The sequence below is a fragment of the Lacerta agilis genome, chromosome 18 (assembly GCF_009819535.1).
Source record: "Lacerta agilis isolate rLacAgi1 chromosome 18, rLacAgi1.pri, whole genome shotgun sequence".
NCBI classification, from domain to species: Eukaryota; Metazoa; Chordata; class Lepidosauria; order Squamata; family Lacertidae; genus Lacerta; species Lacerta agilis.
This window is the reverse complement of record NC_046329.1, coordinates 1,572,764-1,597,459: the sequence shown is the minus strand read 5'-3', so window position 1 is coordinate 1,597,459 and position 24,696 is coordinate 1,572,764. Positions and strand designations below refer to the sequence as shown.

Genomic DNA, 24,696 nt, shown 5'->3' with positions numbered 1-24,696 from the left:
ACAGCTGCACTGGCTGATGGGAGCTGTAGTCTAAACTTCTATAGGGTGCTTGGTTGGCGAAGGCTGGCATTTAGCCTTTGGGCATCCAGAGGGGGTCCTGCTCCTAATGATGGGCAGATGGATAATACAGGTAGCCTGCCATATGTTGCTTGACTACAGTTCCCATCATCCTCAGCGATGCTTGCTGGTGCTGTTGGGAGTCCAGTGTGGTGTAGGTCTCCTCTCCTTGGAGATCGGGGATGGGGAACATTTGGCTGACATTGGACTCCAGCGCCCATTAGATCCCGTCAATATGGCCTAGGAACAGAGGATGATGGGAGTTGTAGTCCAACAGAACGCCTCAGGTTCAGTCGCCGGCATCTCCCTTTAAAAAAGCAACAATAGGTCAGGGCAGAGCAACAAGCAATTTCAGCTTTATATGATGCCAGAATTGCATTGGATCATCTCATTTCCTAGAATCGCAGTTGGAAGGGACGCCCAAGGGTCCTCTAGTCCAACCCCCTGCAATGCAGGAATAAAGTAACAAAAATACCACAGATCCGAATTAATGCAAGCCCAAAGGCACACATGCAACTACTTGACCAAATATTTGGATGTTGACAGATAATATATATTAAACAAATTTAGAGGGGGTTGAATGTATGAGAGAACTTTGGAACCTGTGGTTAAGCCTCAGAGATTTTGGCCTCGTTTCAGAAAACTAGCCCCATTGCTTATTACAATACTCAGTAGACTTTAAGGACTCCAAAAACAGCTTTCTGCTGTCTTCTAAAAAAAAAATTAGGATGCATTTCTTGTAAGTGTTGTAGCTGAGTTGCACAGCACCCGCTTCGCAGTCAGACGGTCCTGGGTTCAATTCCTGCATTTTCAGGTAGAGCTGGCCGTGTTCCCTGCCAGTAAGTGTAGAGCTGTAAGCTAGCTGGACCAACTGTAAGGTAACTTTACTACTCAGAATAATGAGAACTAGAAACTTCTATTTTGAAGGTGGGAGAGCATCTGCTTTGCATGCAGAAGATTGCAGGTTTGATGCCCAACAGCATCTCCAGGTAGCGGCTCTGTCTCAAAACCTGTGAGCTAGACGGACAAATGCGCTGGCTTCTGTCATCTGTTTGCTTCTGTCTAGCCGTGTTCCGGAAACTCACAAAAACTGACTAGCGTTCTTGACCTCTAGACTATAGAGGGTGGTGTTTCTGTACAGATTATACGTTGGGGCGAAATGACCTCAAGAAGTTGCCACAGATTTCAGGCTGCAGTGTGGCAGGTCTTGCTCAATTTAGGCTGATAACCACCAGGTGAAACTCCTCACAGGTGGGACTGAGGATGCCAAGATCAGTTTGGACCACTCCTTGAGGTTTGGTCATTGGAGTGGAGAAAACAGCACAGCATTCAAAGAAATAAGGGTTGCAGCCAGTCTTAAGACTTGCTCAAAGCGAATTTATGGAAATCAATGCATGTGACTAATTTAGGTGCAGATGGGAGCTGCTGAGCAGTGTTAGAAACTGAGCCATGAAAGTAGGAGCTAAATGGCACCTTAAACCATTTATGGTTATGGGTGCAACAATGGAATGTCTAGGCACTTTTTAAATAACAAGAATACAAAGCTGAAAATTAATGAGCTGCAGCTAAAATCTTTTGTTCATTTTTTCACATGCTCTAGACCTTCCCCTGCCCACCCCCCTAATATTCTTAAAGAGGATCTCCTCCAGTCTTCAGAGAGTAGCTGGAAGTGGGGAGGCAGAAAAAGGCCCTCCTTTCCTCCCACTGCAGTTTTAATCTGAAATCTTAGGCTCATTAATGCACTGAACTCAGAAACTGCTCGCGCTAATGAAATTCCGTCGCAAAACGCGTCTAGAGCAACGGGAGTTTCGAACACTGCTGCTGGGGATGGCTGATGCAACGAGCATCACATTTGTTTAATTCTGGGATTTCGCGGGGTGCACAGCAAGTATTTCTGGTGCTGAGCGGAAGACAACTGGTTTGATTTTGGGGCGATTGTGGTGTGTAAAATGGGAGATTTGGTTTCTCCTCAGCCCTCCATGAACGGGGCGTTTCTCCGGAGCAGAAGCTGCCTCTCAGACAGGACTGGATTTTGCACGGCTTGGGGGGGGGGGTTGAAGTTCTCCCTCTCCCCCCCCCACCCCAAATTGTACTCTGTTCCACCCCAAAGTTAAGGGAAAAAAGGAGCACGGAAGCAATGCTGTTAGATATAGTATTTATTATATATATAATATATATAATATATACATACTTTTTTGTACATTAAATAGAGTGAACTCTACTCTTCATTCCTGGTATAGTTTGGTGTGATTCTTCTCTCTTTCTCAACCCCTCAATCCTTTCTGCCTGACGACTACAACGTAAAAACCCTAACCTTCGGTTACCTACAAGCACTCCGTTTCCAAGCAGACGTTGGCGGGCGGCCAGCAAATGATCCCACCAACATATTGCACATGAATGGGGGTTGGGGGGGGAGAGAAAACCACCACTATGCTTGCTGTCGGCCAACCCCCCCCCTCCACCCCAAAACTACTTACATCTAAGGGGGTCTCCCCTTCCCTGGCTTTAGGGTAGAGCACAGCGGCCAAAGGTGATCTTGACTGCAAAATCAGAGCATCTCACAGACGCTCCTGGGCTCCTGTCTCGAAAAAGGCTGCTGCTTGCTTAAGGGTGTGCCTGCCGGCTGCACTCTGCACCTCATGGCAGAACTGAAAAAATAAGAATTAAGATTCCCAGGGTGCTTGGCTCTTGCCTGCTCCCAAGAAGGACCTCGTGGCAGGACAGTGAGGTCATAGGGGCAGGGTTTCCCCCCTGAACACGTCCCCTCCAGCCTCGGAATTCCCCTTGCTATTGCTACATCACCAGAGTACAAAGGCACTCAAAAGTTTGGAGCCAGCTGCGTTCTACGATGCTTCCTATTCCTAGCTAGCGCGCGCACACTTACACCCCACAATTTAAGGGGTACAGCTCTGCTCCAGAAAGGGATGGGCAAAGACTCCTGGGAAGCGGGTCCTTTTTTTGGGAGGGGTGCCCCCTGCCCTCCACCCCACTCTCTTCTTTATGTTTCCAGGAACTTGGGTGGCATTTTTGACGCACACTCCTCAAAATGAATCCTGCTTACGAGATAAGGCACTGGGCTGGGAAATATTTTAGGGTGGGGGAGTGGAGGATAATCCTAAATTGCCACGCTGCATAAAACAAGAACTGAGTTCACCTGTCAACATGTGTGCAAGGGCGTAAGAGAGGGGGAGCTGCGAGGGTTCTCACCAAATGGCAGCTTAAAAAAAAAAACCCAATTTTTAAAGCACCCCAAAAGCTCCCTCATTTAAGAACGGGTTTTGAGAGCCACCCGGTCGTCTCTCATCAAGCCCATGTCAGACTGAAAATCTGGAGCTGCTCCCTTTTGCAGTTGCTAAGGATGCACTGTTAAGATGCAACTTGCTAGATCCTTGGAGCGCTGGGAACAACCTAATCGCTGGCCTTTCCTCTGTAGAGGTTAAAAACGGGGAGGTGGGGGGGGGCACAGTCCAGCGACCAGGCAAGCCACTGCAAAGTCAGCCAAACCTTTTTGGGGGGGGGAGTGGCTTTCTGAGGACCCCCTTCCCCAGTGGCCAAAAAGGGCTTCCTTGGCGAGAGAGAAAGAACCCACCTCCACGTCTTCCCAAGAGCATCACGTTAATTTTTTTAAGTGCCCTTCTAACAAGAAAGATCCATTGCTGTTTCACTCTGAAAGAGGCTGTGTATATGCTTCTGTACTCTTTCACAGTAAAATGCAGTCTTTTCCCCATGCTAAAAAGGGAAAAAGGGAAAAAATAAAAAGCCAAGCAGAAGTTTCTATGACTCCAGCGATTCTGGGGTGACAGATCTTTCGAGAGCAGTGGCTGCCAGGAACCCCAGATTTAAAGGGGGTTCATCTCAGGGCCCCCTTCCGCACAAGGGTCTCAAGTCCTTCTCCAGCAGCCACCCATTTCCGCCCCTCCCCTGACGCAGAGTTCGCCATGATACCCGTTTTGTTCGCCTCCCCGGCGCCCCCTCTTGACACAAGCAGAGAAGCACACACAGAAAAACAGCAGTAATTCCAGGGCAAAATCAAGTCCACATCTCCGGCAGACAACAAAGGCGGAGGGGCAAGGAGGAGTCCCATGATTTGAAAAAAGCTTGGTGGGGTGGGGGGCAGAGAGACTGGCGGGGGGCTGTGGCTCTGTACGCCCAACAGGAAGGAACCAGAGGACTCTCTTCAGATGTGGGGAGCTAACTGGCTATGGGCGTGAGCCCCTCGTTTTTTTTTTATTCACATTTTTTCCTTCCTTTCCTGGGTTTGGAGGAAGAAGGGGTGGGAGAGAGAGAGAAAGGGAGGGGGGGAAGTTCTCTCCCTCTGCCTCTGGCCTTTTAAGCTCAGCATCTCCTCAATGGAGGAATTGCAGGTGAGCCCAGGGAGAATGGACGGTCGAACTGACAAGCATCCCGTCCGCCAGGAAGCTCAGGAGAGGCGGCGGGGATCTGGGCCTGCATCAGCCGCACTGTCCAAAGGCGCCGGCGTCGAGGAGTCCGCCTGCGCAAGTCCCCCCTCAGAGGCCTCGCCCGGGGGCCCACTTGCAACAGAGCCGAGTGGACAATGGCCTGCGAGGCAGTCTGTGTCCGGGGGTTTGCCGCGGCCGGTTGAGCTCTCTGGAGGCTGTGGGATGTCCTCGCGGGCTGGACTGAGGGGGGTGGCGGCAGCAGCAGCAGCAGAAGAGGCCGATCCGCCTGGTGAGGGAACCCCAGCGGTCGACGTGACCTCGATGGCAATGGACCCTACAGGAGCCTCTGCGCGGTCGCTGCTGACCAGGAGGTGGGTCATGACGCTTGAGGCAGACGCCACGTCCTGGAGGTCCCCACTGGGCCCGGCAGCTTCTGGCGCGACGCTGGGGTCCAGGAGGGAGCTGCTCAGGTTGGACATGAAGGAGGCTTCTGCGATGACGGCTGTCTCCGCCACCCAGTTGAAGTTGTCGCCCAGGGAGGCTACCGTGGCGGCTACAACGGCCGCCGTGTGGGCATCCTCGGGCGCCAGGGGGCCGTCCCCAGCGGGGCCCCCGTCCAGGTGGGGCCGCGGGCCGGCCGGGTCAGCGGGAGCCACGGTGTTGTTGTTGTTGAGGTTGTCCTGCAGGGTGGTCTGGGCCCCACCCTGCTGGTTCTGGAGCAACATCTCCTGGATCCGGATTTGCTGCAGGATGGCCGGAAGCTCGTAGTGGTGGAAAAAGTAGATCATGGAATGCTGTGGGAAAGGCAAGGAGCAGAGGGGGTGAGCTGGAGGGGGGGGGCAAAGACGGCTGGCACCTGCACTGGCCCATTCCGCTGCCTGCTTCCCCCTCCCAGACCCTTGAGTGAAACTGGGTGTTTTTAAAAGAAAGCTTACCCACCGAAATAACCCAGGCCCAGCACTGAAGAATGCAGAGTTCTGTGCCCTTTTTTGAACTTTTTTATTGATGTTTTCAGAATACAGTAAAAGGAACTAACCAAACTACATCTGAAGGCAGCCCTGTTCATCATCGTTGATGTTGGATTGTGTTTTTAATATTTTGTTGGTAGCCACCCAAAGTAGCTGATGCAACCCAGTCAGATGGACGGCATATGAATTAAATTATTATTATTATTATTATGAAACTTTTTTTATGGAAGAGCCCTTCAGATATTTGAAGATGGGTCCCATTTCACCTCTCTGTCTAGGCTCCAAATGGCTCCTTAAACTAAGGTTACAGTTGCCGAAAAGGGAATGCCTAGTTGCCATTTTTGGGCCCGGATGGCTCAAAACTTGTATTTTTCAACACGACTTTTTGGTTCCTGAAATTTGTTTTATCTGATCGTGCAGATAAAATAGAACGGACAGAATTCCGCCGTGTGTGAAAACAGTATCCAAGGATCTCCAGGCAAACACCCCCCCCCCCCAGATGGTGGAGGTGTCAGGAGACATCCTGGCACCTGGGCATCTTCACCTGGTTGCAAGTGGCCAATAGCCAGTTGCAAAATGCGCCCGGGAAATTTCGAATGCTGGTTCCAGGCTAAATGCACCCAGCTCCCTCAACTGTTCCACAAAGTCCTGCTGAGTCCAACACCACCCTGCTTCCTTGCTATGACTATCCTGAATGGTTAACTGTGTTTAACCCTGTGGGTTTCACCAAACATGGTGAAACTGCCAACGTACCTGTATGAAAAGCCACGATGTGACCAGTGCCAAGCTGCTGTATTGCCCATTGAAGCGGTAATGGTAGGCATAAAAGGCAAAATGGTACAAGTAGAAAAACCTGGAGAAGAGCAGAGACATGGGGGGAAAGGGGGTTAAAGCACATAAATCAATGCTGGGTTGCTGCAGTGCTTGCTCCGTAGGGCTTCAATCACACTTGATCTGAAGCTGCAATTAGTGCGGAATCATGGGTACTGAGCTCTTGGATCAGCTGAACTTGCCCTGTTACAGACCCCACGAAAAGACCGTTTCCACATTTATGAGAACTCGACCTTTTATCATGGCAGCACCTGTGGAACTCCCTGCCTACTGATGCCAGGCAGGTGCCTTTGCTGTGCTCTTTTCGGCGCCTGCTAAAAACATGTTTAGAACTGCACACGCTGTGGAGGGAAGTGAGGGGGGGCTCATCTGCCTGGTAAGGAAGCCCACCTGGGAGAAGGAAAACTCTGATCCTAAACCTCCGCTGCCTTGAGGAATGTATTTGCGAGAAGAAAAGGCTCAGGGATAAACCCTACACAAACCCAGAGTGGAGACCCTAAAGCGGTTGGGTGGCGCCTTGTACGCCTCCTTCCAGCAACTCCTGCAGTCAAGCTGGTGCCGAACATCTTGCTCTGCTTTCCTTTGGACACCAGCAAGGCTGAAAGGCAGGTCTCGTCGTCTGGGCAGCCCAGGACCTCCAGACGCACGGCCCAGGCTTGTGCCCCAGGGAGGTCACATCGGTGCTGCAAACACAGCAGTTTGGCTTCACCCCCAGAGGCGCAGTCCGTTGTCTCTCGAGACAGACGGATGCCAACAACCCTGAAAGTTGATGCGTGTTTTAATCTGTTTCTAGTCTATTGCTATTTTAACTTTGTTAAGTTATTGTCGCTAGTTCTTTTCTTACAATCGAACAGTGTAAATACAGTGAAATAAATAAACACACACACTCAAATCAATTCTCTCCCCTGCCACACAACTGAAAGATGGGAACGGAAACACTGTGGAAGAAGGGTGGGAAGTCAACCAAATAAGGACCATTGGAAACAGACAGGGCTAAGTTCAGTGGTCAAGATCTGGCACAGAAGAGAGCCAATGTGGCACAGCAGTTACTGAGCTGTGAGTGGTGTCAGAAACTCAGAAATATAAGCTAGGCTCCAAATTGCTCCTTCAACCAGGGTTACAGTTGCCAAAACAGAATGCCTAGTTGCCATTTTGGTGCCAGAAAGCTGGAAAATCATATTTTTCAGTACGACTTTTTGGTTCCCGAAATTCATTCCCATTTTGCAGATAAAATAAAACGGGTAGGATTCTACAGGATGTGTTGCTAGTGTGGGAAAACAGACCAGATCCAAGGATGCCCAGGCAGGCTACCTCCAGGTGGTGGAGCCATCAGGCACCATCCTGGCACCCGGGCATCTTCACTTGGTCTCAAGTGGCCAACAGGCAGGTGCGAAATGTGCCTGGTTCCTGGCTAATTTCGAGCACTGACCGGGACACCACACTTGGCGGTGAAGCTCACTGCGTGTGACCCTGGGGCCCGTTCCTTGCCTCTCATAGAATCAAAGAATTGCAGAGCCACAACGGACCCCAGGGTCACTTAGCCCAGCCCCACCGCAATGCAGGAATCACAACCTGTTTCACAGAGCCAGTGCATGAATAAGGCAGGGATGGAAGGAGGACGTCACAGGCAACCTCAAGCGGGCTGGGAGGAAAGGAGGCCTATAAACACCAGGCATGGGAAGCTTTGCCTGCCTTACCTCAGCCAATGCCTCTTGCTGGTGTTGGTGTGGCAGCAGATGGCGTCGTACTGGTCTGCCAGCCACACGATGAGGATGATGTAGAAGGCTGTGGTGGTGTCGTTGAAGAACTCGGACATGATCGCCTCCATGCCTGCCGCAGGATGGTGGAGAGGAAGAAGAAGAAGAAGAGTTTGGATTTGATATCCCGCTTTATCACTACCCGAAGGAGTCTCAAAGCGGCTCACATTCTCCTTTCCCTTCCTCTGTGAGGTGAGTGGGGCTGAGAGACTTCAGAGAAGTCTGACTAGCCCAAGGTCACCAAGCAGCTGCATGTGGAGGAGCGGAGACGCGAACCCGGTTCACCAGATTACAAGTCTACCGCTCTTAACCACTACACCACACTGGGGAGAGACAAGGCCAGCAAGCCATCAGGGAGCTCAGCATCCCAAGAGAGATGTTAAGACGAGCCTGCTGGATCAGGCCAAGGGCCCTCCCCTAGTCCAGCATCCTCTCCTCACAGTGGCCAACCAGATGCCCCAGATGAGAATTATCATCATCATCGTTATTATTATTTATATGCTGCCCATATATGCTGGGTTGCCCCTTCCACTCTGAGTGGCTCCCAACAAAATACTAAAAACACAGCAGAACACCAACCATTAAAAACGTCCCCATACAGGGTTGCCTTCAAATGTCTTTGGAAAGTTGTATAATTCTTTATCTCCATGGCATCTGATGGGAGGGTGCTCCACAGGGTGGACGTCACCACCAAGAAGGCCCTCTGCCTGGTTCCCTGTAGCCTCACTTCTCCCAAGGAGGGAAGGAGGGAACTGCCAGAAGGCCCTTGGAGCTGGACCTCAGTGTCTGGGCTGGACGATGGGGAGATGCTCCCTCAGGTCTACAGGGCCGAGGCCGTTTACGTTTTTCAAGGTCAGCAGCAACACTTTGAATTGTGCTCGGAAATATACTGGGAGCCAATGCAGGTCTTTTTGGGACCGGTGTTATATGGTCTTGGCAGCCGCATTCTGGATTAGTTGTCGTTTCTGAGTCACCTTCAAAGGTGCTTCACCACAGAGAGCACATTGCAGCAGTCCAAGCAGGAGATAACCAGAGCATGGACCACCCTAGTGAGACAGTGTGCAGGCAGGGAGGGTCTCAGATGGAGCTGGCAGACAGTCACCCTAGACACAGAATTGACCTGCGCCTCTATGGACAGCTGTGAGTCAAAAATGACCCCCAGGCTGCACACCTGGTCCTTCAGGGGCACAGTTATCCCACGGACCAGGGAGTCCCCCACACCCACCCACCCCTGAGGCCCTGAGCACAACGGCAGCAACTCTCCCCCCTTGTGATTCCCAGGAACTGGTGCTCAGGACCTAAGGTTGTGCTATGACCCGGTTCAGATCCCCACTCAGCCACTGAAGCTCACTGGGTGACCAGGGGCCAGTAGCCACTGACTCTTTTCCAGCCTAGCCTACCTCACAGGGCTGCTGGGAGGATAAAACAGGGAGGAGAAAGAATCGTGCCCATCACCTTGAGTTCCTTGGGAGGAAAAGGTGGTGCGCAAGATGTAAGAGACAGAATTAATGGGCCTGGTATATCAGAGGCAGTTCCTGGCGTTCCCGCAAGGCGGTCTCCTTACCCACGAGAGCCAAGATGACGGTCAGCAGTGGGGCTGCCGGGAAGGCAATGGTCATGTTCATCTCCAGCATTTGCAGAAGGTCCACTGTGAGAGGGAGGAGGAAAAAAACATTCAAGAGGAGAGGAGGCAGCCGCAGCCCCAGGGTGGGGGAAGAGGAACCCCTCAACACAGATGATCCCCAGGTTTGAACTCCAATTAGAAGGAATGTGAAAAGCAGAGGCTGCAAATTTTGTTTAGCACATCTTGGTCGACAAACTGTGGTTAGTGCTAGCTACAGCTTGGCTTCAAAATATATTTTTTTCCTTTGTAAATAAATTAAGTTAAATTATCACACCACTGCATCTCTCTCTTTTTTTAAAAAAAGTATCAAAGCAGTTTCAGCAATGAAACTATTAAAAAGTTAGACACCAATTACGGTAACCATTCTTAATCGCCTGTATAGGCTGGGCAGAATAGAAAGGTTTTCAGCAGGTGTTTAAAAATTGGCACAGAAGGCACCTGCTAAATCTCTAGTGCAGTGGTTCTCAAACTTTTTTTCCTCTGAGTCACACTTTCAGAATAAAAATTGCTCGCACCACACCCAATTTTTTTATCGATAAGAAATACATTGGAAAACAAAAAGAAACAACTAGCAGTACTTGTTTTATAATATAGAACACAAGTACTTTCTAATATGATCCAGAAAGTAGAAAATGCAGTTACATAAAAACTGTTCAAAATTTATTTGATTGCCCTTGAATCTTCCTGTCACACTTGCCACCCTCTCTTGCGACACCCTTTTGACAACCACTGCTCTAGTGGTAGGGAGTTCCACAGGATTGGGCCAATTACAACAATGGCTCTGTTTCTTGTTGTTGTCAAACCAGCCTCACCAACTCGGGGAAGGACCAGCGACGCTCCTGCAGGTTGTGTCTGTGATCAAGCTGGAATATAAGGGCTCACGAGCCGAAGTTGTTCAGGGTTTTTAAAATTAGTACAAGAACCCTGAACCTGGAGTGGCAGTAAAGTGGGCAGCCAGAGCAGCCGCTTCAACAATGGCCTCACATCCTCTACCTGTTCTATACCAGGTCTCCCTCAGGAGGTTGTCGAGATTTTAAAGCAGAGGTTGGGCTGTCACGGATGCTTCGGCTGAGATTCTTGCATTGCAGGAATGATGACCCTCGGGTTCCCCTCAAAATAAGCTGCGGACCTTCTGATGCTGACTGACCCGAAGTGGCAAGCCTTGTTTGAACCCTCTACCCAGGGGGTTGGGGAAAGAAGGAAACTGCTGTCTTTGTCCTCCAGCAAACTGACCACTTGGGCTCTCAGAACGCCAGCAAGACCGGATGAAATACTTACCAATAAAAACGAAGATCTGGTGGTGCGAGTATCGCAGAAGCATGGAGACAGACAGAGTCTGGAAAGAGAAGGGGTGGGCAAGTGTTAGAGCCCCAGGCTCCCTATGAATTTAGGGCAGTGTCACCCCCCCCCCAAAAAAAAACCCAACCAACCAAAATTCTAATAGTTGCTGACACCTGTGCTTTCGCCTGAATTAAATACCAAAGAAGCTCATAGACATGAGCTCCCAAATAATTAGCTCTTAATAATCTTATCTCCAGCGCTATTTAATAGCCAGTGCTTATTTAATCATCTCCTTCCTTGGAAGTTTTTAAGCAGAGCTTGGGTGGACATCTGTCATGGATGCTTGAGCTGAGATTCCTGCATTGCAGGGGGTTGGACTAGATGACACTCGAGGTCCCCTTCCACCTCTCTGATTCCATGATCCAGGGGTGGATCAACTAGGACAGTGTTTTTCAACCACTGTTCCGCGGCACACTAGTGTGCCGCGAGATGTTGCCTGGTGTGCCGTGGGAAAAATTACTTTATATATAGTCAATATAGGCACCGAGTTAAATTTTTTAACATTTTCTAATGGTGGTGTGCCTCGTGATTTTTTTCATGAAACAAGTGTGCCTTTGCCCAAAAAGGTTGAAAAACACTGATCTAGGAAACTAATGAAGCTTAAGCTTCAGGGGCCCCAATTCCACAGGGACCCCCAGAAGTGAATTTAGTCCACACTGCCTTAAATTTTTGAGTCGCACAACTCAAATGTTGTATTTAAACAATCTCAAAGTCTGAGTGTCAGTAGCGCAGATGTTTTAAAGGTGTGGTGAGCTGTCATGGAACAACCACCTCCCCTTGAAGAAGATGGTTTCAGTAGTTAACCAGACCTCATTGCTGGTTGTGAAGGCCCCATGACAGGCCAGCCTCTTAACATCACCCAACCAGGAACTTCACTGGGTTCTCAGTCAATTATTTTAACCACAGACCACTCAGGGAGCTTTGGCTGGCTCCTTCATTATACACCTTTAGGCACCAGGCAAAGTCCTTGGTCTTCAACCAGGCCTAGAATAAAACATTCAACATTGAAAACTTCCCTGAACATGGCTGCCTTTAGATTTCTTCTGAAAATCAGATAGTCGTTTATTTCCATTATCTCCTTGCCATCTGATGGGAGGGCATTCCACAGGGTGGCCACCACCATCGGGAAGGCCCTCTGCCTGGTTCCCTGTAACCTCACTTCTTGCAGTGAGGGAACTGCCAGAAGGCCCTCGGAGCCGGACCTCTGTGTCCGGGCTGAGTGATGGGGGTGGATGCGCTCCTTCAGGTCTACAGGCCCGAGGCCGTTAGAAGGGTATTCACATCCAATATCCTTTTAATTGTGTTGTGGGAGGGGGGATTATTGGTTTGTTGTCACTCTTATTTTTATTATGTATGTTGTGGTTTTTACATTGCAATTTTATGTTGTGGACTGCCCCGAGATCTAAGAGTGAATGGTGAGATACAAATTTAATTGAAAATAATAATAATAATAATAATAATAATAATAATAATAATAATAATAATAATAATAGTTTGTGCTCAAGCACTCTCCTGGGGTCTACTGGGGCTGAAAAGCAGCCCACGAGCTGACACAGAATACTCACGAATATGACCATGATGACGAATGCTGCCAGGTACGAGGTCCGCGCCATCCACATGCTGATGAATCGGTAGTGTTCCCCGGATACCACGTTGCGGAGGAACCCTGAGCAAGGACAGAAGGGAAGGGAAGGCAGCAGTGATGGGGATGGACAGGAGGAAAAAACAAGGACGTTTCAGCAACAAAGATCTCCCAAAGTGGACTTACCGTATTTTTTGCTCCATAGGGAACACCGGACCATAGGGTGCACCTCGTTTTTAGAGGAGGAAAGAAGAAAATATTTTTCTGGTTTTCCTCCTCTAAAAGCCCTGTTTTTTTTTAGGATCAGCTCAAATTTGTGCAGCTTTTTTTGCAAAGGGTAAAGCCCTGTTTTTTTTGAGGACCAGCTCAAAGTTTTGCAGCTTTTTTGCAAAGGGAAAAGCCCTGTTTTTTTGAGGATCAGCTCAAAGTTTTGCAGCTTTTTTGCAAAGAGGGAAAAGCAAAGCTTCTGTTGCAAAGGGGGAAAAGCAAAGAGGAAAAGCCCCGTTTTAATGGGGTTCAACACATTTCTACAGCTTCTTAAGGAAAGGGAGCCGTTTCTACAGTTTCCAGACAGATAATCTAATCAGCCAGTCACATGTCTCTGGGGAAACAAACAACCTCCCTCTGCAGCACATTCAACAAAGGAGGGCGGGGCTGAAAGGGAACCGGGACTCTTATCTCTCTCCCGATTTCTTGCTGATCAGCTGCTGAGCGGGGTCCTTTCAAAAACCCCTTTCTCTTTGTAAAATAAAAACATGATCCTCTTTTGGCCCCTGGGCAATTCGGCTCCGGGGACCACCATTCGCTCCGTAAGACACACAGATATTTCCCCTTACTTTTTAGGAGGAAAAAAGTGCGTCTTATGGAGCGAAAAATACGGGAATCCAATTAGTTGGCTGTGGCACCATCTAGTGTTGGGCTCCCGGCCTTCTGCCCCACCAGAGATTGCAACAGCCCAGCCCAGATCTGTAACTGAGTGATAACAGACACCAATTATATACATATGCTTAAACCTTTGTTCTCTTCGTTTTCAGCCAAGGCTTTCACGCTGGACATGAGGATGTCGTCGTAGCCAAGGAACTCGTCCAGGAGCAGGCGGCTGAACCGGTCTCCAAAGCACTGGTCTCGAGTGGGGTCTGGGGAGAAGATGGAGAAGAGGGTTTGTGGAAATAGGCGAAAAGAAAACTGGCTGTGCTGACAGCAGCAGGAAGAAGCAAGTCGGGGGGGGGGTGTTTGTGCATTTCACTCAGAAACATTCCAACTCCTGGAGGGGAAGGCGTGGGCGTTTTGTGATTTGGGAGGGAGGCAACATGGCACAGGGAAAAGAAAAAGCTGGGGCCAAGTAGTGGCCGACGCAGGCCTAAAAGCAACAAGGAGCGCCCCCGAGTTCAAATCTTGCCACCACCCCTTTAAGCTCAGTAGGTGGAGTTTCGAGCAAGGCAGTTTCCCATCTGCAGCATGGGAGTCAATCTTTCAGCCTGGCAGCACAGTAAAGAGAATCTTTGTATGAGTTAATGCTTCATTATCCCCTTTGCTACACTGTAAGGCTTTTCAGCGGCTGCTCATGAGTAACCAGGCTGATGCAGAAACTTCTAAACTAAGTTTCTTTATTGTGCAGATATATACAGTGCAGCTACAAAAAAGACGTCCAGCTCATCCTTCGGCAGAGTCTGGGAATGGCCCCTTCCGGTTCTTTGCCCAGCATAAAAGGCGCGGGATGCGGAACCCCCACCTCCCTCCCCTGTGCCTTTCCCCCCTGCGCAAGTGGGGAAACGGAAGAGGTGCCTCTTTTCCAGCCCCTGCCTGGTGCGAGGGCTCTTCCCCCCTGTCAGAGCCCTGACTCCTACTTCCTGATCCCAACTCTCCCTCTCCACTAGAGGGACTGCTGCCTTCCTCACTGGAAGAGGAGGAATTGCTCAGCAACGGAGGTGGGGGCTGATGATACTGAAAAAGCCCTGGCAACTCCTTGCCTGCTCGCGAGGGCAGCCCCCTGACATGCACCTTTGTACTTTTGTCCTTTCAGACTGTCACACTTAATGATTTAAATTGTTGATTCTTCCTTTCCTTATGTTGGCAGCTATTTTTCCCCGTTAACAAATTATATAGATAAGATAGATAAAGAGAATATGAATAATAGCAACAACATTTGTACCCTGCTGCTCAACGCCCCCCCCCCCCACAACCAGGCACAGCAAATAAACAAACCTCCACCCTCCAGCTGGACGGAAAAGCAAAACTTCTTACCCAGCGTCACCACCATGACCGGGATGCTGAGGCGCTGGCGGGTGCTGTGGGATAAGCGGAGGAACCCGTACTCAAAGGAGTATTCCACGATGTACTCTTCCTGGGGCCAGACTGGAAGGATTTTTTTTAAAAAAGAAAATGGTCTTTATGAAAAGGCCAAGAGGATGGAAAACCAGAGGTGCCCCCAAGGGGTACTGCTTAGTTCACCACAGCATGCCCATCGATTAAAAGAAGCCTCGCTGGGTGCTCCAAGGAGCAGGGGAAAGTTCCGAAAAGGACAGGGAAAATGACCCAAGGGGACGAAGTGACTCCGCTATGAGGAAAGCTTGCCGTGTTTGGATGTTCTTAGTTAAGGAAGTGAGAGGTGATATGCTAGAAGCCTGTGAAATGAATGCAGGGCATGGAAAAAGAGAAAAGTTTTCCTCCCTCTCTCATAACATGTGGACGTCCAATGAAACTGAACGTTGAGTGATTCAGGACACTCCCCCCCATACAATTTTTATTGAATTTCTATTTAAAAAAAAAAGACTTTGAATCAAATACTTACATTGTTTCCTGATAGACTTTCACCTCCTGTACTTTTGTATATATCAAATTCTTGCCTACTGCAAAAATGCCTCTAATACAATTACTTTATCATTTTCCTTCTGCTGCTGCTTTCCTGCCTGCAATTTAACTTTTTGTAGTGCTTTTCCAAATAGTCCCCTCCCCCCCCAAAATGCCTTCATTCTTCTATAAAAAGTGCATCTTTTTGACCTCTTAATATCGCTGCCCGCCCCTCTCCATGGCATTAAGGTCAGTGAGAGCAGGTCAGTTTCAAAGGCCGCATGTCTTGTCTGCAGGCAGCGGGGCCTTCTCTGCTGTGGCCCCACTCCCTCTCAAAAAGGAACCTCTTCCACACGCAAGGAGTGGCAAACACCAAAAGAAAAGGAAAGTGGCAGGTGCAAAGGGAAGGGTGTGGCAAAGGTGAGGAGTGGGAAGGAGGGTTTTTTAAAGGGTCCGCAATGTCGTATCTTTACCTGCTTTGGCTAGCATCTCAAACTCGGACACCGTCTCGCTGAGGGGCTGCATACCTTTAGACGCCGGCTCGCCGCTGAAGGAGAACTCTTGGCTCTCGTTGGGGGCTGGCACCTTGGCGCCGCCCAGGCGGGAGGGCTTGAGGAAGACCTTGGGCTCGATATCCAGCTCAAACTGGGATCAGCGGAAACAGAGGAGAAGAGCGTTCAGGGAAACGCAGAAGCTGCCTTCTACCAAACATCAGATCCACTGGTCCTTCTAAATCAGCGGTTCCCAAAGTGGGCATTACCTGGGAGGGATGCTAAGGGGCAAGGGGGCAGCAGGGGGGCAGCGGGAGGTGTAAATGACCACCGGGCTGTGAAAAGCTGGCATCACTGGATCAAGGCCATCCATTTTGTTGAATTAATTCAGCTAAATAACAGGATTGGGCAATATATTGATGTATTGTCCAAAACTGGAAGTCCCAATCAAATTTTGACCTGGCAATATATCATGAACCATTGGGGGGGGGGGTGCTATGCAAAAATTACGTGAGAAAAACCGTGAAGCCAGCCAATGGCTCTACACAGCTCCATCCTCATTTCAGACACTGTGAGATATCAGTAGATCGCAACGTTTAGCTGGTGATATATCACAATGTTGAAAACCAGGTATCGCCCAGTCCTACTAAACAGCTTTAACAGGATTTTGTGGGGGGAAACATGCAATTAACTGTTAGTGTTTTGAATTTTAGGGCTTTTTATAGGGTAGGGTAAGAGGCACTGGGGATGGAACCAGGGGGGCAGTGACCCAATATTTTTGGGAACCACCGATCTAACTCATTGGCTTCTATTGTTATTATTTGTCTGCCATAAGGTCCCAGGGCACATGACAGCAATTTAAAAGAAGCAATATCCAAAACCATTTACAGTCAGAAGAAGAGGGTGAGTCCTGATACACACACATGCCTTCGTCTCCCCCGGATGCAACAAAGTGCGTCTCTCCCTCCTCTTCAGTCTCTGCAGCCACAGCAGGAGCTCCAACTCTCCAACAGGTTGACTTCACCCACTATAGCACACTGTTCCACTGTCTCCCAAGACAGACGGATGCCAACCAACCATATATATCAGGTGGCAAAGATCATGGCAGCCTGGTATGTCTGCAGCATCACGGCTAAGAGCCTAAATAAATGGGACTAACGTCTTGAGGACCCACCCTGCCTAACCCTGAATGAGAATGCAGGTGCGCAGTCACATCTGACCCACCTGATTCACCTGCGGGATCTGCCTCTGTACTTTTGTGCACTATAAGCAACAAGGCGCTTCTCTCAGGGGGCGATAAAGAATCTAGTCGTTTACACTGAGTTTGACAGCTCCTCTCAGGAAGAACATTTGTTGCGCCACAGAGAAATAGCGCATCATCATTAAGGATCCAAAATTACTTTTATAACACGCAGCAACCTTTAAACAGCCGTACGGAGAAGCTAGGCACACACACAAGCCCCCGCAGCCTCATGCCAACCTCTCCAAGGCAAAATAAACTGTAAACAGAGAAATGAAATAGTCCCCCAGCCCCAAAAGGCTAGATGAGGTCTAATACGAAGCACAACTGCAGTGGCAGACAGCAAATGGTAGCTTTCAGCTGGTTTATTTAATCCCTGTTCTGGGTTACACTCAACGCAAATGGAAATATATATATATGAGAGAGGAACCATATTGGAGAAAATTAAATGAAATTAAGGAGTAAATTGAGTGAGTTAAATCAGCTGCGTTGCCACCCGGGGACTCCTGGCAATTTGTTCACACAAGGCATTAATTTGGTTTAACAAACCTTTAATGTACTACACGCTGGTTCGATTGCAAGGGAGGAAAGGAAATTACTCTTTGGTGGGTGGGGAAGAGGACCTGTTAATTATTGCCGGCTCTGTAGGGCTTGGAAGAAATGAAACAAAAACCCAGCCCGGCAAGACCACATAATGCTTTTCTGCACTAGTGAGAAACAGACCTTTCAATGTGGCAGCACCTGCCCTCTGGAACTCCCTGCCTCTTGATACAAGGCAGCCATCTTCACTGTACTGGTTACAGGTGGGTAGCCGTGTTGGTCTGCCATAGTCGAAACAAAATAAAAAATTCTTTCCAGTAGCACCTTAGAGACCAACTGAGTTTGTTCTTGGTATGAGCTTTCGTGTGTATCTGAAGAAGTGTGGATGCACACGAAAGCTCATACCAAGAACAAACTCAGTTGGTCTCTAAGGTGCTACTGGAAAGAATTTTCTATTTTGTTTCACTGTACTGTTTCAGACACCTGCCAAAAACTTTCATACATTTACTATATGGGACGCATCCAACCAAGTTCTACTCAAGGGTACACCCACTAAAATTAATAGGCCATAATGTGACGCCTTTTAATTTCAATGAGTCTATTCTGAGTAGGACTAAAGGCAGAGACAAACCCTACATGTTTTTGGAAAGCTGTTTGTTCGCAATGTTATTTGAAAGCTCTTTATAATATTGAACCGTATTTTGCACGGCGGTTCCCAAGATCAAGGAGCATGTTTTTGTCCAAGCAGGGATACAACTGGACACAATTCTGAATCAAGAATGTAGGGCTGAACCTTTCAAAGCTGTACTGATCGGCCATTCATTACTCGACAGCTTCCTGGAAGCAACTGTCTAGCTCTGGGACTAGATGGGAGTGAAATGTGATGGGACAGGAGTCTGGTGGCTTTGAAAGACGATGAGCATCTTGGAGGCTTAGTTTGGTCAGAATCAAGTACACACTTCCAGAGTTAGCGGAACATACATTACCTCTGGTAGATGAGCCACCCAGAGGCAGTGGAGGGCCGTGAAAATTTGTGTCCCAGGATTTTTAGACTCGTTTACCCATGTACTGGGGCGCATGGGTTGCCAGATGTGAAATGTATTGGCATTATTTTCAGCTCTCCTGCTCCACTATCTAGGGAAGCAAGAGTCATGACCGGAGTGCAAGGACACATTTCAGCCAGGCAAAACATGCTCAAGGAGGGTGTGGAGCAGGGCTGGTGAGGGTGCGTGGCCTAGGGGAAAGTCCCCAACGGCTAAATAAAGAGGCCCAGAAGGTCCACATTTGGGGTTTTCTGGCTGTTGGCGTTGCTTACACAATGCCTTGTAACTGAGACTGCTCATAAACAGTTCCTTGGGGCCTCAATTAGCCACTGAAAAGTCCTCTCTAAAAAGCATCAAGGTTTTGCATTCCCAGCAGGGAGAACCAGTGATGACGGATCGTACCCAAGAGGATCTCCACAGCAAGGAGATGGGAAAAGAACGCAGCGGATGAGGCAGCCCTCATCCTACAGAATCACAAAACTCTGGAGTTGGAAGGGACCCCCCCCCCCCTAGGCCCATACACCCCAACCCCCTGAAATGCAGGAATCAAAGCTAAAGAATCCCTTGGAGGTGGCCGTCCAACCAGTGATAAAAACTGAGATATGAAAGCTAGGAGCTAAATGGCACCTTAAACCAGGGTCATGGGCACTGCAGCCAAGTGTATAAGCAGGTTTTTTCATAACAAGAATACAAAGCTGAAAATGAATGAACTGCAGCTAAAACCTCATGTTCGTTTTTCACATGTTCTAGTCCTCATCTGAAGACTGCAAAAAGCAAAGCCATACTTCCCATGCACCTAGAACAATGGGAGTTTTGAACACTGAGTCCAACCTCTGTTTAGAAAGTCCACCCACTTAGAGGTGGTCTGCTCCGCACCACCCTACCTTGATGGAGCTGTTCTCAAACATCTCCACGCTCATTTCCTCCTCTTCTTCCTCCTCCTCCTCCTCCCCACCGGCTGCCTCGACAACCATACCCGGGAAGCGGTCGCTCTCGCAGAACTGGAGGAAGATGGGGGCGCGGCTGGAGTTGCGCTGGATCTCCACCCGCAGGATCCCGTCGCGTGGCCACTTGTCTCGGACGTGCTCCAGGCAGTTGATGGGGGAGCGGGAGAAGGCGATGTGGATATATGCCAGGATGAAGAGCACAAACAAGGCCTGGAAGAGGGAGGAGAGAGGCGGAAATATTAGAAGCAGGAGAAACAGGAATCAAGGACCGACCGCATTCCCTTCTTAGGGTAGTGCCACAGGCTAGTTTCTGCACACTACCCACCCGTCTCTCTCTCCTCCACCTGGACAAGCAAGTGGCATTATCAGAGAGTCAACCTTCCTGGGGTCACATGACTGTGCTGGGTGGGGCCAGATGCAAAAGTGGGCGGGGCAATAGAGGCAGATGCCAATAGGGGCAATAGATGGCAAGCTAGTTTCTAGACACACTGACAGGAGCGAGCCAGCAGTAAATCACACCCTGCACACTGAAGTTAACTCTTTATTAGAACAGGATCTGCACAGACCTGGTGGAGGGTGTAATGGGCACAGGAACTCATGGATCAGTTGCCGAGACTGAAAGTCCCGGCCTCCCCACAGCCATCTAAGTTCCCTCCTCTCCAGGGCTTTTCCCAAGCAATCAGAGACTGCGCCAGAGTGAAGGCAACCTCTCCTCCGCCCTTTCATGCATCTCCTGGTTCTGGGAGACAAGGGGGGAGGGGAGCTTGTCGCAGCAGGAGGGGGAGACACCCGTGACTTCACCAGCTGGACTCATAATCTTGGCCTGCCACCTCTTCCACTGCAGCTTCCGCTTCTGATTCTGAACTTCTCTCTGCCACAGATTCTCCCTGCTCACTAAGCCCTGTTACCCCTTCAGCTTCCGACACTACCTCTTCCCATTCTTCTCCCTCCTCCCTCTGACCAAGGTTAGAGTTGGCTAGAGTGCAGGGCTGATAACGCCAAGGTTACAGGTTCAATCCCCATAAGGGACAGCTGCATATTTCTGTATTGCAGGGGGTTGGACTAGATGGTCCTCAGGGTCCCTTCCAATGCTATGATTCTATGAGAATCACTGTCCCACCACCAATCCCTGGGCTCTGAGCCTTCTTCCTTTGGGGGTTCCCCTGCTGCTGCCTCCCACCATCCCTTTGCATCCAACCAGTGCCTGACAGCCTCACACTTACACACCCCACTCTGTCCTATAGAGGCATTAACAGAGTTCATGGACACATCCCAGACCACGCAAAGATGAGAGAAAGTTTTTTGGACACCCCACCACCACCACCCAAAAAAAGCTGGTGACTGAGAATTTTTGTGGGTTAGTTAGCTTCTGTGTATTGATTTGCAAGGCTGAATGAACAGGAAACTTTCTCAAATGTTTACTAAGTTTGTTCTTGGTATGAGCTTTCGTGTGCATGCACACTTCTTCAGATACGCACAAACTTAGTTGGTCTCTAAGGTGCTACTGGAAGGATTATTTTATTTTATTTTATTTTATTTTATTTTGACTATGGTAGACCAACACGGCTACCTACCTGTAGCTCAAATGTTTACAACAGGGATAGGGACCCCCGGGGCCTCCCAGAACTCATTTCACTCCAGCTCTGGTCATCCCTGAGTCTTGGCCAAGTGGGTTAAGTAGGGCCAAAGGAGTTACAGGAGGGCAGACTTTGGCTGACCGTTTGGAGGAGCTTCCAGAGAATGTTCTCTCCCGAGTCATCGCCACCCTAAAAACTCTGAGGGCAGTGGAACTACCAAGAGGGACCCCTCCTGAGAGTGTCTGAAGGCAAGAGGACAGAGTCAACTTAGATATTTGGTACCCGAGTCATGAATACTAATATCAGCACCTTGAACTGGGCCCAGGAATGAACTGTCATTCAATGCAGCTGTTGTATAACAAGGGTCATGAGAGTTCAAAACGGAAGCCAGCCAGTAAACAGGCATTTTGGATGAGTTGACGTTTTCTAGGTAGTCTTCAAGGGCAGCCCCACACAAAGTGACGTAGCACCTGTCAGGATTTCCTGCCTCAAGCGAGAAGCTTGAATAAATGACCTACAATCTCCCCTCTGCAATTCTATGAGCCTGGACTTGCAAAACTGCCCATGCAAGTTGACAGCTCTCAATAAGTTCTGCTGGGGGGGGGGCGGCTGTTTTTTGTGGGGTTAACAGAGAAGAAACGTCCTTTTACCTGGTCAGACCACCCAAACCCAGAACTGTAACGCAATGACAGGCACAGGTTCTCCAGCCAAGAGCCTTTCTCAGCTCTATCCAAAGATGCCAGAGATCAAACGAGGAGCTTTTGCAAGCTCTGCAAGCAAGCTACAGCATATATCAACATTAGCATTCCTAACACTTCTGTGTGTGTGCTTAAGCCACCGAAAAACCCCACCTTCCTATTTCTTAAGAGTTGTATTGTTGGAAGGTACCCCAGGGGCCACCCAGTTAAACCCCCTGCAATGCAGCAGTTCTTAACGGCTAGTTGCCAGTGTTAAAAACTGGGATAGAAAAGCTAGGAGCCAAATGGCTCCTGGGACCTGGGCTGTGGGTGCCAAAACAGAATGTCTAGTCGCCATTTTGGTGGGTCAGCAACACTTTTTATTTGTTATTTTGATAAGCATGAACTAATACGCAATTCACATGAGACACATTGCTAATATCACGTTTTTATCAGGTATCTGAAGAAGTGTGCATGCACACGAAAGCTCATACCAAGAACAAGCTTAGTTGGTCTCTAAGGTACTACTGAAGGATTTTTTTAAATTTTTTATTTTGTTTTGATGTTTTTATCAGAAATTGTTAATACATGTTAATTTGGTGTTTACAATAAAAATATTGGTGTCATACTTCAGTTTTCAAAAGACTCTTTATTATTAAACTCCTTAAAATATTGTCTATCTTTAATATGTACTTCGAGGCTTCAAAGCACATACATTACAGTAATCCTTGAGCATCAGTTAGGCACAAAAAATAGAACCCAGACTTTTTCAGGTGCTCGCAAGTGGAGAATGTTTCGGCGCAAAATGCACCTGGCGCCCTGCTAATTTTGAACCCTGCTAGTCGCCTGTGGCGATTAAATGTCGCAACCGGCCAACCAGGAAGAATCTTGTAAAAGCGTAAGAGAGGAGCAGAGAGGGAAAGTGTTTCCAACTCGAAATTTATGTGACACAAATTATTTACAGGAGTCTGTGAGCAAATGCTCTGCTATATGTATGTTTGAAACTGGAAGTATTTAGGATTCAGCAGGTGGAAAGCAAAGGCTTCCTTGATATACAGTATGAGGGGTGGGGAGCCTTTCTCAGGCAGAGGACCACATTGAGAAACCTTCAGGAGGGGCCAGTGTTGGGTGGGGCCATGGGCAAAAGTGGGCAGAGCAAGAAATGTATTTTTTACTTTGCGTAGACTAGTTCCTACACACCTTCTCTCTGCTTCGCCCAGGCAAGGAGGAGGCCTGATCTGAGTTAAAAAACACATTTCCAGCCAAGGAGAGTGCAGGGCTGGAGAAAAGTGTGACTAGGTAGAGGTCTGGAAAATGGAGGTTTGGAGGGCCACATCCAGACCCCGAGGTCCCCCCAGCACAACGTATTTTATATTTATTTATCCATTTATTTAATCTATATACCACGCTTCCTCAAAAGAACTCAGTGCAGATAACTGAACCAAATAATTGAACCAAAACAACAAACCCCACTCCTTCCCACAGATACATTTAAAAGGCTGTAGGATATTACGGTACTCAGCCAAAGGCCTAGTTGAAGAGGTGCCTAAAAATATATAGTGAAGGCGCCAGGAGAGTATTCCACTAACAGGGAAAAACAAAATAAAAAATTCTTTCCAATAGAGACCAACTAAGTTTGTTCTTGGTATGAGCTTTCGTGTGCATGCACACTTCTTCAGATACACTGAAACAGAAATCACCAGATCCTTAAATACAGTGAGGGAGTGGGGAGGGGTATATTTAAGGATGACTTCTGTTTCAGTGTATCTGAAGAAGTGTGCATGCACATGAAAGCTCATACCAAGAACAAACTTAGTTGGTCTCTAAGGTGCTATTGGAAAGAATTTTTTATTTTGTTTTGACTATGGCAGACCAACACGGCTACCCACCTGTAACCACTAACAGGGAGCCACTGCAGAAAAAGGCCCTGTTCTCATCTTGCCACCTCACGTGGAGGTACACAAAGAAGGGCCTCAGATGATGAACACAGTCAACCCCCCCCCCCAAAAAAAACACTTTACCTTAAGAAGTACGAAGAATTCAAATATACGACGGAAGGAAGGTGGGAAGAGGCGGGCGTAGGTGACGGCCATCTTGAAGAAAAGGGCATGGAACAAGCGGTCACGTACGTTGATGAGGGGGTTCTGGTTGAGGTTGCGGACCCCACGGTTGTTTCCGGCAGGGGCCCTACCCCCCACATTATTGTTCATTGGGTGGTGGTGGTGGTTGGCTTGGTTCTCTGACATCCTTTTCCAAGACAGGTGTTAGCTTTCCACAGGCGAATTCAGATTTGGTGGGCAAGCCAACTTTGCTCGGATAAGAGAAAGTGCTCAGGAAGCGGCCTACTACGGGGTCGTCTTGGTAAAGTTTCTCCAGGGGGGGGGGAGAAGAGGCCGAGAGGGGGGGAGGCAGCAGAGAAACAACAACAAATAAGAGTCACTCCTGCCCCACAAGGGGGGAAAATCCACTCACAGCAGGATAAAAAGAAATTGTCTTTTAAATGAACTGATGCAAAAGTTTCAGTAACTTTGTAAACCGGTGGGAATTTTTGGGGGGGGGGCACCTCAGATACGTACTGGGTTGAAATGTCACCCAAAGAAAGCAAGGGAGGGGGAATGTTAAGCTTCCTAGGTTGCAATTTATATAATGTTGGGAGGTGGCGGGGGGGGGGGGAGACTGAATCTACCGGGACTTTTGGGTCAGAGGGGTGCAACACTAATAATCGCCAGAAAGAAGAGGAGCTACCCCAAGACGACAGAGCAAAAGGGAGTCTGGGGTTCCAACACGGTAGGGTTCAGAGGGGGGAGGCAGAGAGAGATCCTAAAGAGATC

At 48.8% G+C, this 24,696-nt stretch overlaps 1 protein-coding gene across 3 annotated transcripts; it reads right to left on the bottom strand.

The window, feature by feature from the left end:
- Positions 1-4,341: 4,341 nt before the first annotated feature.
- Positions 4,342-24,209, bottom strand: TMEM259 (transmembrane protein 259). 3 transcript variants are annotated; one of them, XM_033136539.1, is made up of 11 exons: positions 23,887-24,209; positions 19,549-19,821; positions 15,824-15,995; positions 14,805-14,915; positions 13,574-13,696; positions 12,544-12,644; positions 10,916-10,973; positions 9,578-9,661; positions 7,954-8,086; positions 6,179-6,278; positions 4,342-5,251 (listed from the first exon to the last, which is right to left on the bottom strand). In XM_033136539.1, exons 1-11 carry the CDS (start codon positions 24,109-24,111, stop codon positions 4,478-4,480), a joined length of 2,154 nt encoding a protein of 717 aa, XP_032992430.1. In that variant the 5' UTR covers positions 24,112-24,209; the 3' UTR covers positions 4,342-4,477. The 3 variants fall into 3 exon arrangements, with proteins under 3 accessions (XP_032992430.1, XP_032992431.1, XP_032992432.1); XM_033136540.1 differs by having other exon boundaries at positions 15,878-15,995; XM_033136541.1 differs by lacking the exons at positions 4,342-5,251; positions 6,179-6,278 and having other exon boundaries at positions 7,950-8,086; positions 15,878-15,995; positions 23,887-24,207.
- Between the last annotated feature and the right edge of the window lie 487 nt (positions 24,210-24,696).

Bases quoted from the DNA above. Each gene is read 5' to 3' on its own strand.
- TMEM259 (XM_033136539.1), bottom strand. From the start codon at position 24,111: ATGTCAGAGAACCAAGCCAACCACCACCACCACCCAATGAACAATAAT. The intron at 13,697-14,804 runs GTAAGAAGTTTT...TCTTCTCCCCAG, and splicing joins GGTCATGGTGGTGACGCTGG to ACCCCACTCGAGACCAGTGC. The intron at 10,974-12,543 runs GTGAGTATTCTG...TTCTCTTTCCAG, and splicing joins TCGTCATCATGGTCATATTC to ACTCTGTCTGTCTCCATGCT.